The sequence below is a fragment of the Oncorhynchus tshawytscha genome, linkage group LG03 (assembly GCF_018296145.1).
Source record: "Oncorhynchus tshawytscha isolate Ot180627B linkage group LG03, Otsh_v2.0, whole genome shotgun sequence".
Taxonomy (NCBI): domain Eukaryota; kingdom Metazoa; phylum Chordata; class Actinopteri; order Salmoniformes; family Salmonidae; genus Oncorhynchus; species Oncorhynchus tshawytscha.
Window position 1 is genome coordinate 17469308 of NC_056431.1, and position 14776 is coordinate 17484083.

Genomic DNA, 14776 nt, shown 5'->3' on the forward strand with positions numbered 1-14776 from the left:
TCAGTTGCGAGTTAAATGGACACTTCGACCTTAATAGAACAATACTTACATGTCTCTACAATATTCTCATACTAATGTCTGTGCGTTGTTCGTGTTTCTTATTTTGTATTTTGTTGCGTTTATTTATTAAAACACTCACTCCCTGAACTTGCTTCCCGACTCTCAGCGCACATCGTTACAGCCTGGCTATACCTTAATTACAAAAGAATGCTATCACTGCATTCTTACAAAACACAACCTATTCTTTTTTTGTCATACTTCATACCTCTCATATGTCATACCTCTCTTATTTTAGCCACCACTTACTAACTTAATGATTCTATAATGGATGGGGAGCCGTGGTTTCTCTTTTATTTTACAGACTAAGCTCTCACTTTAACTTTCATTCTGTGTAAGTTTGTCATAATGGCCCTGATACTTTCAATTTATCAGAAAGGGTGTAGGCTACAGTTTCTGTTTTATTTCTTTGGAAAGCCTACACATATTGGTTCTACAGGACCGGCCAGAGGGTTGTCTGCCTCCCTCTGCTCTAGAGGTGAACTCTCCAGAAAGTAGACATGACTCCTTGGCTCCTTGCTCAGCTTCAAAAGTTCACTAGTCTTTCTCTGCCTTTCCTCATTCAAGTATACAATGAGCCCAAACTAGCTGAACAGGATCTCACACACAGACATCATGTTTTATGGAAGCTTGTCCCGACCAGTTTGGCCCCAGAGTGTAGATCAACATTAAATCCTTCTTCTCAAAGGGTGCATCTAGAAGTTGTTCTTGTGGATTCTTCTTGCTCCTTTGTATTAACATATTTGTAACGGTTACCTATGATAAAGATAATCATTTTTTTGTAAAAAATATATTTAAAAAACAGAAAGTGAAATACATTGAAACTATCACCATTGAATGAGAGGACAGTGGACAACTCACATAGCTGATGGTGAGCAATGCTGCCATTAAGCCCCACAATGGAAAGAACTAGGATGGTATTGCTTTCTTCTGATTGGTCTGTGGACTTATTGTCAAGGCAACCTGCAAATGAAAAAGTAATAATACACTGGAAACTAATACACTGAGTATATATCAGCACAGAGGAACTTTCTGGGGGGTCAAATTTAAAACACCCACATGCAGTATACAGTTTGCTTACATACCAAAACAATCACACAATGAGATAAGAACAAACTCAGCAGTCACTCTGAGGTGAACCTGCCCCTCCTGGTTCTGCTCTCCTACAGACACTTGTACCTCCCACTATCAACAGCCGTTACATTGAGCAGGAAGATATCAGAAGAATGATCAGCCAAAAGTTCCACTTCACACTCCAAACCTGCGTACCATTGGGTGGTGCTGTTAGGTGATAGCCTCTTCATCAATAGACCAGACTCCTTATTATAGGGCTTCTCACCCAGCTGGGAGAAGAGGGTGTGAGGTTACTTTATGCCCTTAACAGCTGGTCTGGGGCCTGTGCTGTAGTTTCAATAATGAAGATTACAATGAGGACTGAGGACATACCAGATTGTAAATCACTAGTATGAGCCACTTATGTGTGAGCAGCCAAAGATCTCCAGAAAAACAGCAAAAGGCAGATAGTCAAATCAAGTTCCATGGTTCAATTGCTAAAATGAATGAACTCAAGACACATTTTGCTCACCAGGACAGCAGGAGACAAACCAGAGGTTAAATTGGCTAGGAACATAAAAGTTGTGAGTTCTGCTGTCTTTAGAAGGAGGAAAGAGTGGACGAAGATTGATATGATTAAGTGGCTAGACAAAGGCGGCCTACAATACTGGAAAAGTACATTTCCTGAAGAAAATGTGGTGTGCTTGCTAACTTGCTTAATTAAAGTATTTATGGTTTTGAAAAAGGTTATTGTAGTGGTACTGACTGCAGTAGTAATGGTAATGACTGGTTATATTTGAAAAAGCAGGTAGCTGTAAAAAAAAATATATATTTATATTGATTGGTTTGGTGTCTCTAGCTTGAACAGTTCAATAGTTACTGTTGCTGAGTTGTTTTATGTTAATTTATATAGTTATTAAACGTTTCTAAGAATTTGAAGTTAGGATAGCCAGAACCTGTGAAAGTTGGTTTGGTGTCTCTAGCTGAATGGTTCAAGAGTTACTGTTGGTGAGTGATTTAGTGCTAATTTATGCAAATGTATATAGTTATAGTTGATTAAAGTTTTTAAGAATTGGAAGTTAGGATAGCCTGAAAATGTGAAAGATGGTTTGGTGTCTCTATTTTAATATGGTGTCTCATAATTATGTGAGGTTTTATGTGTTGTTGGAGGTGCGTCTTGGTCAGTTTAGCTCAGATATGGTTGCCTTCGTTAATCGTCTAATCCTGCCTAATGAGAGGCCGGCCCTGAGGTCTCTGATCCAGGGCTTTAGTCAGCATTAGCAGGCCACACTAATGCCCTGGAAAAGAGTAACACAAAGTAGTTTACCTTGTACCACCTCACTGACCAGTGCCTGACCCCAGGTAAAGAACCGAATCCTCACCGCATATTGACCTTGTATCTTCAGCATCCTTCATATACCTGCTGTGCACACAAACTGGAAAATAGAAGGCAAATGACAAGACGAACCTTGTTGGACAGCCCTTACGAAAAAGATTGCAGTCAGAGTGCAGTATTACTGCAGTATGCTGCTTCCAAAATAACCGTTTTTTTTACTGCAGTAATGTTGCAATGTAACTGCAGTTAGAGAGCAGTATAACTGCAGTATGCTCCAAATACTGCGTCCAAAATAACACCGTTTTTTTTACTGCAGTAATGTTGCAATGTAACTGCAGTCAGAGAGCAGTATAACTGCAGTATGCTCCAAATACTGCGTCCAAAATAACACCGTTTTTTTTACTGCAGTAATTTTGCAATGTAACTGCAGTTAGAGAGCAGTCTAAAAAAAAAGGTGGAAGGGAGGACATAAAGACTTGTTAGCCCTAAAAGGAAATGTCAACCTACCTAGTGGTAGACAAAATGGCTTATTAGTTTGCTACGAAAAGTGTATTTGATCGAATATAAATCATTTCTTAATGGTTAAGTTGTTACAAGTGTACTAATATAAGTAGGACACGTGACATCCCGGCAACTTTGAGAAAAAATACTTTATATCGGAGTCTCGAGGTGAATATGCATATTCATGTCTGAGGCTAGTAGCGTAGCATCTCTCTCCATTGAATACAGGCCGTGACGTCACCAACCCTCATCGAATATTCAAAGATATTGATACAATAATGAGATGTGTCCACCAATCCAAATAAAAGAGAGGCGGGAGCCAACTTCCATTGTTAGAGCGGAGAGACATGTGTTTTGTCAGAAAATCTATAATCTTTGACTGCAGTAAATCTGTTGACTGTCCTATTTCCACGCCCCGCATTTATTGATTAACTCGTCAATCATCAAACATGGAGCTCTTGCCTTTGATTAAACGTTTTTGGTAAGTAGGAAAGGCAACGTAAAACGCAATTAAAATGAGACATAGTTATGGTCTCTATGTAATATATTTCAGACTATAACTTTAACATGGACCTTATTTTGATAAGAAAAATGTATCGAAACCACTAGGCTGCTACAGTCTCGCGCACCAATCAGATACTCCTCATATTTCCCTGTGCGCAATCGCGACGAGGGTATGTTGTCAATGTGTGACTGCATATAAAAAAATCCTATAGGTCTGTGTTTATAAGAAAATGTAATAATTTACATCTTAACCATATTTAAAAGGTGTCAGCCGAGGAATTCCCCTTGCTCTGGACCAGGGTCGGCTGTGCTCTCCACGCACTGGACCAAGATCTAGAATTCCCCTAGCAGGGTCTGCCCCTGGCAGGAGTCGAGTCACTGGTATTCTTTTAAAGGTCCACCAAAATGTTCATTTACATTTTATCTCGGTATAGTCAGTTCTCCCTCACAGCACAGGTATTTGAATAAAAAGTCAAATCATTGCCTGATCTTTTCCCAAAGGGCCAGGGCATCTCAATCTTTTCTTTTCCGAGGCCCCTTAAAACAGAAAGAAAATCTGGGGTCCCCTATGGGCATTAGGGCTCTGCTTAGTTGGCCAAGGCTTACTTACTAAAAATAAAAAATAAAAATCTGGGGTCCACCTACATTAGACATACAATTTTTAAGAGTAAACTGTCTGATTGATATTAATTGTTGACACTCACTATATACAATTGAACATTGTTTTTCATATTTTAATGCATGTCAAACTTTAGTTTGTGATTTTCTATTTCTTAGTTTTCTCCTTATATTTTCAAGGGCTCCTAAAAGCTCTGGGACCCTCTCGCCTGGGGTTCCTACGTCCCCTGGTTGAAAAGCACTTATCCCTCTTTTTTTTACAGGGTAAATTGACTGAGGATACATTCTCATTTACAGTAACAACCTGGGAATATTTTCATTTGTGCGTGGGGGGGGCAGATTGGGAATTTAGCCAGGACACGATAAGTACCATGGGATCTTTAGTGACCACAGAGAGTCTGGACACCCATTTAACTATCCCAAAGACTGCACCCTACACATGGCAATGTCCCCAATCACTGCCCTGGGGCATTGACCTTCCAAAACCTGTTCAGCAGCATCCAGGGACCAACTCTGCTTATCTTCAGAGGTGATTTAGCAGTGGTATGCAGGGTGGTATGCTTCTGGCTATGGCCTATGTGACAGCAGTCTGAATTCTACAACAATGTTCCATAATAGATCTAATGTCAGATTGTCTAATGTGAAAGCATTAGATGTCCTGAATACAAAGCATTATGTTAGCCGCAAATCCAACACAACACATCACTGATTACCACTCTTCATATTTTTAAGCATGGTGGTGGCTGCATCATGTTTTGGGTATGATTGTCATCAGCAAGGGCTAAGGAGTTTTTTAGGATAAAAATAAACGGAATAGAGGTAAGCACAGGCAATATCCTAGAGGAAAACCTGGCTCAGTCTGCTTTCCAACCTATACTGGAAGACAAATTCACCTTTCAGCAGAACAATAACCTAAAACACAAGGCCAAATATACACTGGAGTTGCTTACCAAGACGACATTGAATGTTCCTGAGTGGCCTAGTTACAGTTGTGACTTAAATCGACTTGAAAATCTATGGCAAGACTTGAAAATGGCTGTCTAGCAATGATCAACAACCAATTTCAAATAAAATCAAATCAAATTTGACAGAGCTTGAAGAATTAAAAAATAATCATGTGCAAATATTGTACAATCCAGGTGTGCACAGCTCTTAAGAGACTTACCCAGACAGACTCACCACTGCCAAAGGTGATTCTAACATCTATTGACTCAGGGGTGTGAATACTTATGTAAATTTGAGATTTCTGTATTATCATTTTTTATTTATACTAAAAACATGTTTTCATTTTGTCATTGTGGGGTATTGTGTGTAAATGGGTGAGATAAATGTTTTTATTTAATCCATTCTGAATTCAGGCTGTAACACAACAACATTTGGAATAAATGAAGGGGTATGAATACTTTCAGAAGGCACTATAGATGTTAGAGATGCCGAGCAGTAACAGAAAGCTCTCAAGATTAATCGGTTCATCTTGGACTTGGAAGTGATTAAATTAACTGGCAACTGGAGAGTTACTGGTCTGAAATCCTAATGCTGTTGTGTTATAAGGAAGATACTCACTTAACCTGTGTCAAAATTAGTAAGGATTAAAAAAACATTTAACATATTTTTATACTGTCCACTATCTACTCTGCAATTTATTATTGGTGCAGAAATACATTTCTTTTTGAAGTTACAAGCTACACTTATCCCTATCAGACAATAAGCTTAGAGACAAGTGACTAACTGAATAGGTTGATACAGTGAGGGAAAAAAGTATTTGATCCCATGCTGATTTTGTACGTTTGCCCACTGACAAAGAAATGATCAGTCTATAATTTTAATGGTAGGTTTATTTGAACAGTGAGAGACAGAATAACAACAACAAAATCCAGAAAAACACATGTCAAAAATGTTATAAATTGATTTGCATTTTAATTTCCCTCACTGTATCACTTTGTACATTTCATGGAGACTTACCAAATATCAGTTTTATTTTATTTTTTTAAATTAACTGACAGATGTCATTTGATACACACTAGTATTTCATGAGCCGCAAATAAGCAAATGTTTTTTAGGTCAGATGCTTTGCATTTGCACTCTTTAATTCTGTTACACTTATTATTATTGTGCAATAATGTGTTGAGTGCTGTGATCACACAGTTGATGTGAAAAAAGGTCACTGTTATTGTATATGACCCGAATCCATGCACTCCTTATATTAAATCTGTCCTGTGATATGGTGATGCAATAAAAAACAAATATTGATTTATTCTATAGTTACATTTTTTTAAGCTACATGAAATTTCATTTTTCTAAAGGATTTTCATTTTCAATGTTGTTTAGATCACATGTGCCTAGCTTCCATTTTATGCTGTGTGATGTTGTTACCTTATAATGTGTTTGGGGTAATGTGATTGTCGATGACAATGACAGAGACTTCACAGAACTGTTGTCACTCAAAAGATTAGTGAAGAGGTATTTATGGATTTAACAATTAAAACAGCTATCCAAAAATATCATATTTCAGCTATCACTGTGTCAGCCCTTGAGGATAATTGGGATCATCCCTTTTAAAATGTGCACATTACAAGTGATGGAAATGACTCGTGTCAAGGACCAGTATATACCTAGTATAAAATATGACAGAATGTGTTGTATGAAATAGGTATAGATGTGTTGCCAGCCATTTAGCACCTCAAACAGTATACTATGCAGAAAAATAGTTATGTATATAGTTTGTAAGCCTCTGTAAAATGGTAAGGTAAATAATTTATCTTAATAACATGAAATATTCTGAGTAACAATCAACTTTTCTAAGAGAAACATCACTACTGTGGTGACTAAAAAAGTGAAGACTCGTCTTAAGAAAAAGTTCAATAACATTTATCTAAGAACACATAGCACATGTACATCAGATACAGTACATTACAATTATTTACATGTCTTCTTTATGTTCAACGTATACACAGAATTGCTGATCATATTCAAAAACCGGATAAAGATTTTTACAAAGTTTATTTTCTGTCAGTTACTTTTTGCCAATATTCACCAAAGACCACTTTTGTATTGCTTGGATGACATTTTTATTTTTTGGTTCTGCATAAAAAAAGTATATACTGTTTTGACCTCACAAAATAACTAAAAGTTATCGATAATTCCTGAAAATTAGAGTTAATTGAGAGCTTTGCTTGGCTCAGATGGAATGCAGTCTTGGTTGATTTCATCTCTCTGTGCAGAGTCCAGCATGTCCCACCAAATCCTTCCAACACGGATGAGTCCCATTGAACAGTGCTCAGATCAATTCCATTTCAATACTTGTCAATAAAGGATTTTAATTAGGCATGAAATTCAATGCAGTACACATTGATAATTTTCCAGTTCAAAATCAATTTCAACTTCCAATTACTGAAACTTCAATTGACTGGGTTGACTGAAATGTAAATGGAATTAACCCCAACATTGCCATGGAAAGACCCTGCAGAATGACCCCTATTAGGTTCTAATTTTCAGAGTAAAAACTCAATGGCACTATGAAAGCTTTACCAAGTTTATTCTTCCCAGAGGATCAATACAGCTGCATTAGACAAAAAGATTTTCACACAAGCACTGATATTTAACCCTTTCTCTTAGGCTGAGTCTCCTCCTACCCATCTCATTGTATCTTTACTGCTGGGCAGGAAACTAAGTAATATGGCCATAAACTTTTCTTTGTCCCTTAACGTGACCTGACCTGACCTCGACCCCCTTCATCACTAATCCATGGCTCTCTCCCCTTATCAATGCCTGCCATATGTGATCGCTTCCCTGCACTCAGCACATTCCAAGCTTAATTGCACACACTATATACCTTCCTCCTACAGATAACCATAGGATCCCTGATATAATGTAAACATTACACATTACCCTCTCTCCCTCAGTGACATGAATAAGTATATTTCATATTCTCAGAACCCCACACGCCTTATCATTAATTATTTATTCTCCCTTTCCTGAAGCTCCTTGTTGGGGTTTGATCTTGGGGCTTAGATCTTGGGGTCCTTTCACCAGGCCCTGCTCCTTGCGCATCACAGGCTCTTGAATGCTGCAGTCATGCCTACACAATTAGTTCTACAGGATCGTCCAGAGGTTTGTCTGCCTCCCTCTGCTCCAGACATGGACTCTCTGGAAAGTAGACATGACTCTTAGGCTCCTTGCTCAACGTCAAATGGGCTTTAGTCTTTCTCTGTGTTTCCTCTTCACATTCAAGTATACAATGAGCCCAAACTAGCAGAACAGGGTCTCACACAAAGACATGCTTTATGGAACCCTGTAATGACCAGTTTGGCCCCAGAGTGTAAATCAACATTAAATCTTTCTTCTCAAGGGGTGCATCTAGAAGTGGTTCTTGTGGATACTTCTTACTCCTTTGCAATAACATATTCCTTAGGATGACCTATGGTAAAGATTAGCATTATTAAGTAAATAAGGAAAATGAAATACATGGAAACCATCACCATAAAATGTTAGTTTCTTTCATCTGTTTAAAAAAAACAAATAAGTCAGAGGAACAGCTGACAGTGTAGTAACTCACATAGCTGATGGTGAATAACAGCAATGCCGCAACTATCACCACAATGGAAAGAACTAGAATGGTATCCATTTCTTCTGATTGGTATGTGGACTCAAGGCAACCTGCAAAACAAGTATCCACAAATCCTTGAGCCTCACTGGAAATGTTTTAAAAGATTAACTTTCTCTGGCTCCAATTTAGAAACACTCACATTCAGTATACAGTTTGCTTACATACCAAAACAAGCACACATTGAGAGTAGAACCCACTCACCTGTCACTCTGAGGTGAACGTGCCCCTCCTGGTTCTGCTCTCCTACAGGTGCTGCCAGGAGACACTTGTACCTCCCACTATCAACAGCCGTTACATTGGGCAGGAAGATATCAAAAGAATCGTCAGCCAAAAGTTCCACTACACGCTCCAAACCTGCGAACCGTAGGGTGGTGCTGTTAGGTGATAGCCTCTTCATCAATAGACCAGACTCCTTATTATAGGGCTTCTCACCCAGCTGCAAGAAGAGGGTGTGAGGTTACTTTATGCCCCTAACAGCTGGTCTTAACCTGCTTAACCTTAGAGAATGTCATATTATTCTTTACGTAAATCTGTATGATATGTATCATATGTTACATTTTGTATGGTATGTAATAATTTGTGGATGTCCATTACCCATTTTGTATGATATGTTACAAATTACAATTCCTATAATATGTTACGAATTTGCTAGACTTAAAATATATTATGAATTTGCAAAACGTATGATATGTTACGAATTCTAGCTACTCTAGCTAATGTTAACTAGGCTAGGGCTCAGGGGTTAAGGTTAGGGTTAAGTTTAGGAGTTAGGGTTAGGGGAAAGGTTAGCTACAAATATTAAGGTTAGGTGAAGGGTTAGCTAAAATGGTTAAGGTTAGAGGAAGGGTTAGCTAACATGCTAAGTAGTTAAAAAGTTGCTAAAATGCTGAAGTTGTCCATGATGAGATTCAAACTCGCAACCTTTGATTTACTAAATATTTACATTGTATGCCCACCTATCCACTCCGACCAATCCCCCTCCTTTAGTTTTTGCCTTTAGTAACCATCTGTCTTATGTAACCATAACAAACGTAACATATCACACTAAATGGAGTTTCATGGATTTACGTACAGAATAATACAAAATGCTCTGAGACAAGTTGCTGGTCTAGGACCAGTGCTGTATATTTTTTTTAACATATATTGCATGGTTCAAAACACAACATTTGTGCTATTATAATAATAGAAAGCTTACCTTGTACCACCTCACCGCCCGGTACTGGACCCCAGGCTTACGTATTGCTTTACATTTCAGAATTGAGTCCTCTCCACAAACTGACTTCACCTCTTGTGTAGGCTTATCCTGTGTAAACCCACCTTGCAAGTAGGCAGCTATAGACACACACAAGGTAAATCATCATTTCAGGTGAGTCTGCATTTAGACTGATATCAAAGTCATTGTTTAATAGAAATTACAACATACCTAGAATGCAGACGAGTTGAAAAAACATGTTTGTAGAACTACAGCAATGAAGATGATGATCCAGAAAAGAAGTGAATCATTTTATATAGTAAACTAAAATGGAAGTGAAAATAAGGGGATTCCCGTAGAGTGCTTCGTGACAGTGGGTGTAGATGGATGAGAAACTATCCGCTTCAGTACGAAATGAAGACGGGACAGCCAGGGTCAAGTATGAGGTGTGAATGTAATCTCATTGAATGACATATTCTGGGTGTGATGTCTCAGGTGCGCGTGCACTCTCCACTGGAATTGTATTTCTTGAGCATATCATGGCGATACGAGGCATTATCCTGGTGTGTTTCGGTAGGCTGTTTTTCATACATATGTTTTCATACATAGCGTTAAAATAAAGCACCGTTGTCACTGGATGTTATTTCTGAATGTTAACTCAATACTTTATTTAGCAGTTTATTAGTAGATGGGCCAAATATGGTGGATAAATGAAGATATTTAATTCAGGTAATTTACAATTGAAAAATTAAAGGTCCGTTGCTGTTTGCTTAACGGGGTGGCTATCCCATAGGCTATAGCAGCTCGGCCTCGTCGACTTAGTTCAGAAAAAACAGCGAGTGGGGTGTCTCGTTTCACATCCGTCTCTGGCTAGGCATCAGAAGCATTTTACGCACGCTCACACATGCGATGTGTCTGTCTGCTTGGCATTACTTAGATTTATTTCGGTAGATGAGAAGACGTTAATTCGAAAATAATAAATATATATATATATATATAAGCCTACATATATATAGGCGTTTTGCTTACTGAAAGTTTACATTCATTTTCCATCGCCTGTGAATAACCACACTGGCTGCGCAATCGCACACATGTCTGATATAGCAAAATTAGGGAATCCCCTAACCATGAGCTTGTCACTCGCTCTAGCCCAGGTATGGCGAGGAGATGAACGAAAGCTATGCTGTTACATATAGAACTCTTTTTTGGAAGGTCCTATAAAGAACCATTAAAAAGGACAAATAGCTTTTTTATTTTTATTTAATACATTTATTAAACTTTTATAGTGCTTTTCATTACACACAAAATCTCTAAGTGCTTGTTAAACAAAATAAACAAGTCATTTTTTAAGAAATATAGTCTATAACAGTAGCTAGATCAGCTAGATGAAGTCGAATGAGTGTTTCTTGACGCCTCCAGATGGGCAGCCATAGTCATGAGGATCTGGAAGCTCATAGCTAGATGGTCAGCGGAGGTGGTGGTCAGGTCAGCATGTCCAAGGGCATGCAGGTAGTGAGATGTCATCATGGCGTCTCTGCCGTCTCTAGAGTTTCTGTATTGTTAGGACTCTATGATAAAGTTTGAGCTCCACACAGAGAACAGCCCACTTCTTACTTCAGAAGTATCCTCCCGAGCAATTAAAAAACTCACATCATGACAAGAGACACCACAACACTGCATAAAGAATGATGGAGGCCACTGTGTTCTTGGGGACCTTCAATGCTGCAAATATTTTTTGGTACCCTTCCACAGTCCTGTCTCAGAGCTCTATGGAAAATTCCTTCAACCTCATCGCTTGTTTTTTTCTCTGACATGCACTGTCGACTGTGGGACCTTAAATAGACAGCTGTGTGCCTTTCCAAATCATGTACAATCAATTGAATTTACAACAGGACTCCTAACAAGTTGTAGAAACATCTTAAGGATGATCAATGGAAACAGGATGCACCTGAGCTCAATTTCGAGTCTCATAGCAAAGGGTCTGAATACTTATGTAAATAAGATATTTCTGTTTTTTATTTGTAATACATTTGCTAAAAATAAAAATAAAACTGTTTTCACTTTGTCATTATGGGGTATTGTGTGAAGATTGCTGAAAATATATATATATATATATTTAAATGATTTTCAAATAAGGCTTGTAACATAACAAAATATGGAAAAACTCAAGGGGTGTGAATATTTTCTGAAGGCACTGTATGAGGCTATCAACCTTCTCAACTCCGGTGCGTTTAAAAAACTTGTTGGGGGCTACTGTGTTTGTTTATAGGCATTTGCTCTCTGGACCGATACAAAAGTCAGCTCGGCTACTTGTGTTGCTGGCACGTTTCGTTAGGCCTAAACCATGTTATCCATTAAAACAGTAGCCTACAATAGAAAATTAATTTTGTGATGCATAATTTTGTGCCTTGCTTTGTTTGACCTCATTATTTCAAAGGAATTTAGGCTTGGTTTAAGAATTTGGGAAAACAGGACAACTGGTCATGAGACTATGCTGTTGAAGATTTTACGCACGGGCCTTCCATAGACTGACTATAAGCGCAGCAGGTCACTTGCAGTTGATAGGAAGTACTGTACCTTGGATATCGCAGATTGCTGGCAGCATGTTGCGTTAAAATTGTGACGCATGATTGCCATGGGAATTTGGAATGTCCAGTCCGTAGCCATGAGATTCTCTGTTTGGACACGGCCGAGGTAGCAGCCTGGCGCACTGTACGCACCTTATGACTCACCTCCTCATCACTGTCATCTTCTCTTGGGCGTACTCTTAGTGGCCTCTTATTGTTATACCCACTGAGTAGCTGGACCCTCGCGTTTATAGGCCCAGGCTTTGCCTTGGCAGCAAAATGACGTCATAATGGCATCGACATGATGCAATAGTAACCGTGCCATTCCAAACCAGTGTTGTGTTTGATACCACCTAAAGCGAGACCAATTCAAAACCAAGACCGGAGCAACTTGAGTCCGAGTCAAGACCAAGACCAGAGGTGGGGCTAGATCAAGTCAAGACCGAGACCAGGAGGGGGGTTAGGGGTCCGACACCAAGTCAAGACCTGAAAAATGCGAGACCAGTTCAAGACCATTAATTGTGCCAAATCTCCACCATAATAAGAGTTCAAATTGTCCAGTATTGCTGTGTTGATATGTCAGATTTGTATTCTTTAGACATTCAGAATGGTGAGAATTTTAAAAAATCATGCTGACAGCAAATAGAGAGCCACTCTGCAAATGATCACGAATTTCCCCCAGTTTCCCCTTACTAATAATAGTAATAGTACTCTTCCCTACCAGCGAATCAATTCTGACGAACGCGACAATATTTGAGGATCATTTTCTGACAAAGTGAAGGACAGTAATGTAATGGGTAAAGTAGGAAGCCCTGGTTTCAATAGGCAATAAGATATTAATGTGTCATGAAAAGAGTGTGGATATTTGGCCTGGTGAAACGGAGCTGATAATTATGAGTTTTTCACAAAGAATTTATCATCCCTTACACAAAATATCCATTAATTATAATCCACATAATAATTCACATTTCCTGTTGCTGCAGTATTATTTTACTGCTGAAGCAAACTGGCCTCGAGAACGGACTCAAGTAGTTCCAAACACAAAAAACAGGATAATAAACAAAAATACAAAACACAGCAGAATATAAAGTGGACAATATCATGTGGGACAACGACGCACATCTTTTGAGCTTAAATTGAAGAAAATTGGCCCACAATTGTATGAGGTGACCCCCCTGCAGCTTAGAATCCTTAGCGTATTACAGTATAGATAACTGCATATTATCAGAGCTCTATTAGTATCAAAATAAGTTTTGATGCTATAATGAGATATTTTGAAAACACAAAATAACTTATTATTTAACAACTGTCTTCTTCTGTTTATATTTTAGGACTTGGGGCATTCCTGATTCTTTTGGTCTCTATGATCATTCAATTTGTACTGTAGATGTGGTCTGAGGGGCCTCTCCCATTGTTGGTCCTAGATTGTTGGTCCCCAAAGAACCCAGATTGCATCCTTTATCCTGCCATTGAAGAACTGTTGTGCATTTGTAGTGGTTGGGACACACTACACAAACTAACATCAAAGTTGAGCCAATAGTATTATAGACATCTATCTACTCAGGACCTTGATTGCTTTTTAAAGGAAGAATAATGGCTTCCGCCACCAATCTCCAGACTCTAATTGCATGTTTTAGTCTCATTGCTGTCTTCTATGCACTTTTTTACCTTCTGTCTCAATACTCTGCTAACTAAGTTCACATGTAGGATGGGTGAAGTTTACATCATGTAGTTTCACCTAAGAGAGGAAGAAAGAAAGCCATAGTGTTTTTTGACTGAACACAAAATTAAACAGGAAATGTGTTGCTGCTGACCACTGCCTCAACATGTTGTGCCATGTAGACAGTGTTATTTATTACATATATTTGTGAAGCTATTTATTACCTATTAATTCTAAAAAGCACAAATGACCAAAGTATGAATGTACAATTAGCTAGAAAAACAAGATGTGAAATGGTCCATTACAAGCCAATCATCTCTCCTATGGACAATGTTTTGGCACAAAATGGCAGTACTTCAATATGCCTTGGGACCAATGTCAAATTGTATGTGTTTTTATGTCCCATCAAATTAAGGAATTTATTTTGCAAGATTTTAAGAATATATATTTTATGTAGTGTCCGTTTTAAAAATAACATCCACTTTGCATTGGACCATTTTGTATTGGTACAAATATAGCTACACCTACTGACCCCTAGATCAGACAATAAGCTTAGAGACAAGTGACTCAATGAAGTGGATAGATTTCACCAGGTAGATTTCAGAGAGATATACTGTAAAATATTGTTTAACACTTGGTATTAATAATACTTATTACCTGCCCCCAGTCCATACAACCAAAC

The 14776-nt window shown here is 38.3% G+C and overlaps 1 protein-coding gene across 1 annotated transcript; it reads right to left on the reverse strand.

Moving 5' to 3' along the window:
• Nucleotides 1-6207: 6207 nt before the first annotated feature.
• On the reverse strand, nucleotides 6208-10368 carry LOC112228930 (CD83 antigen). The gene is made up of 5 exons (XM_024394722.2): nucleotides 10099-10368; nucleotides 9871-10007; nucleotides 8877-9111; nucleotides 8625-8725; nucleotides 6208-8486 (listed from the first exon to the last, which is right to left on the reverse strand). Exons 1-5 carry the CDS (start codon nucleotides 10124-10126, stop codon nucleotides 8334-8336), a joined length of 654 nt encoding a protein of 217 aa, XP_024250490.1. The 5' UTR covers nucleotides 10127-10368; the 3' UTR covers nucleotides 6208-8333.
• Nucleotides 10369-14776: the final 4408 nt, after the last annotated feature.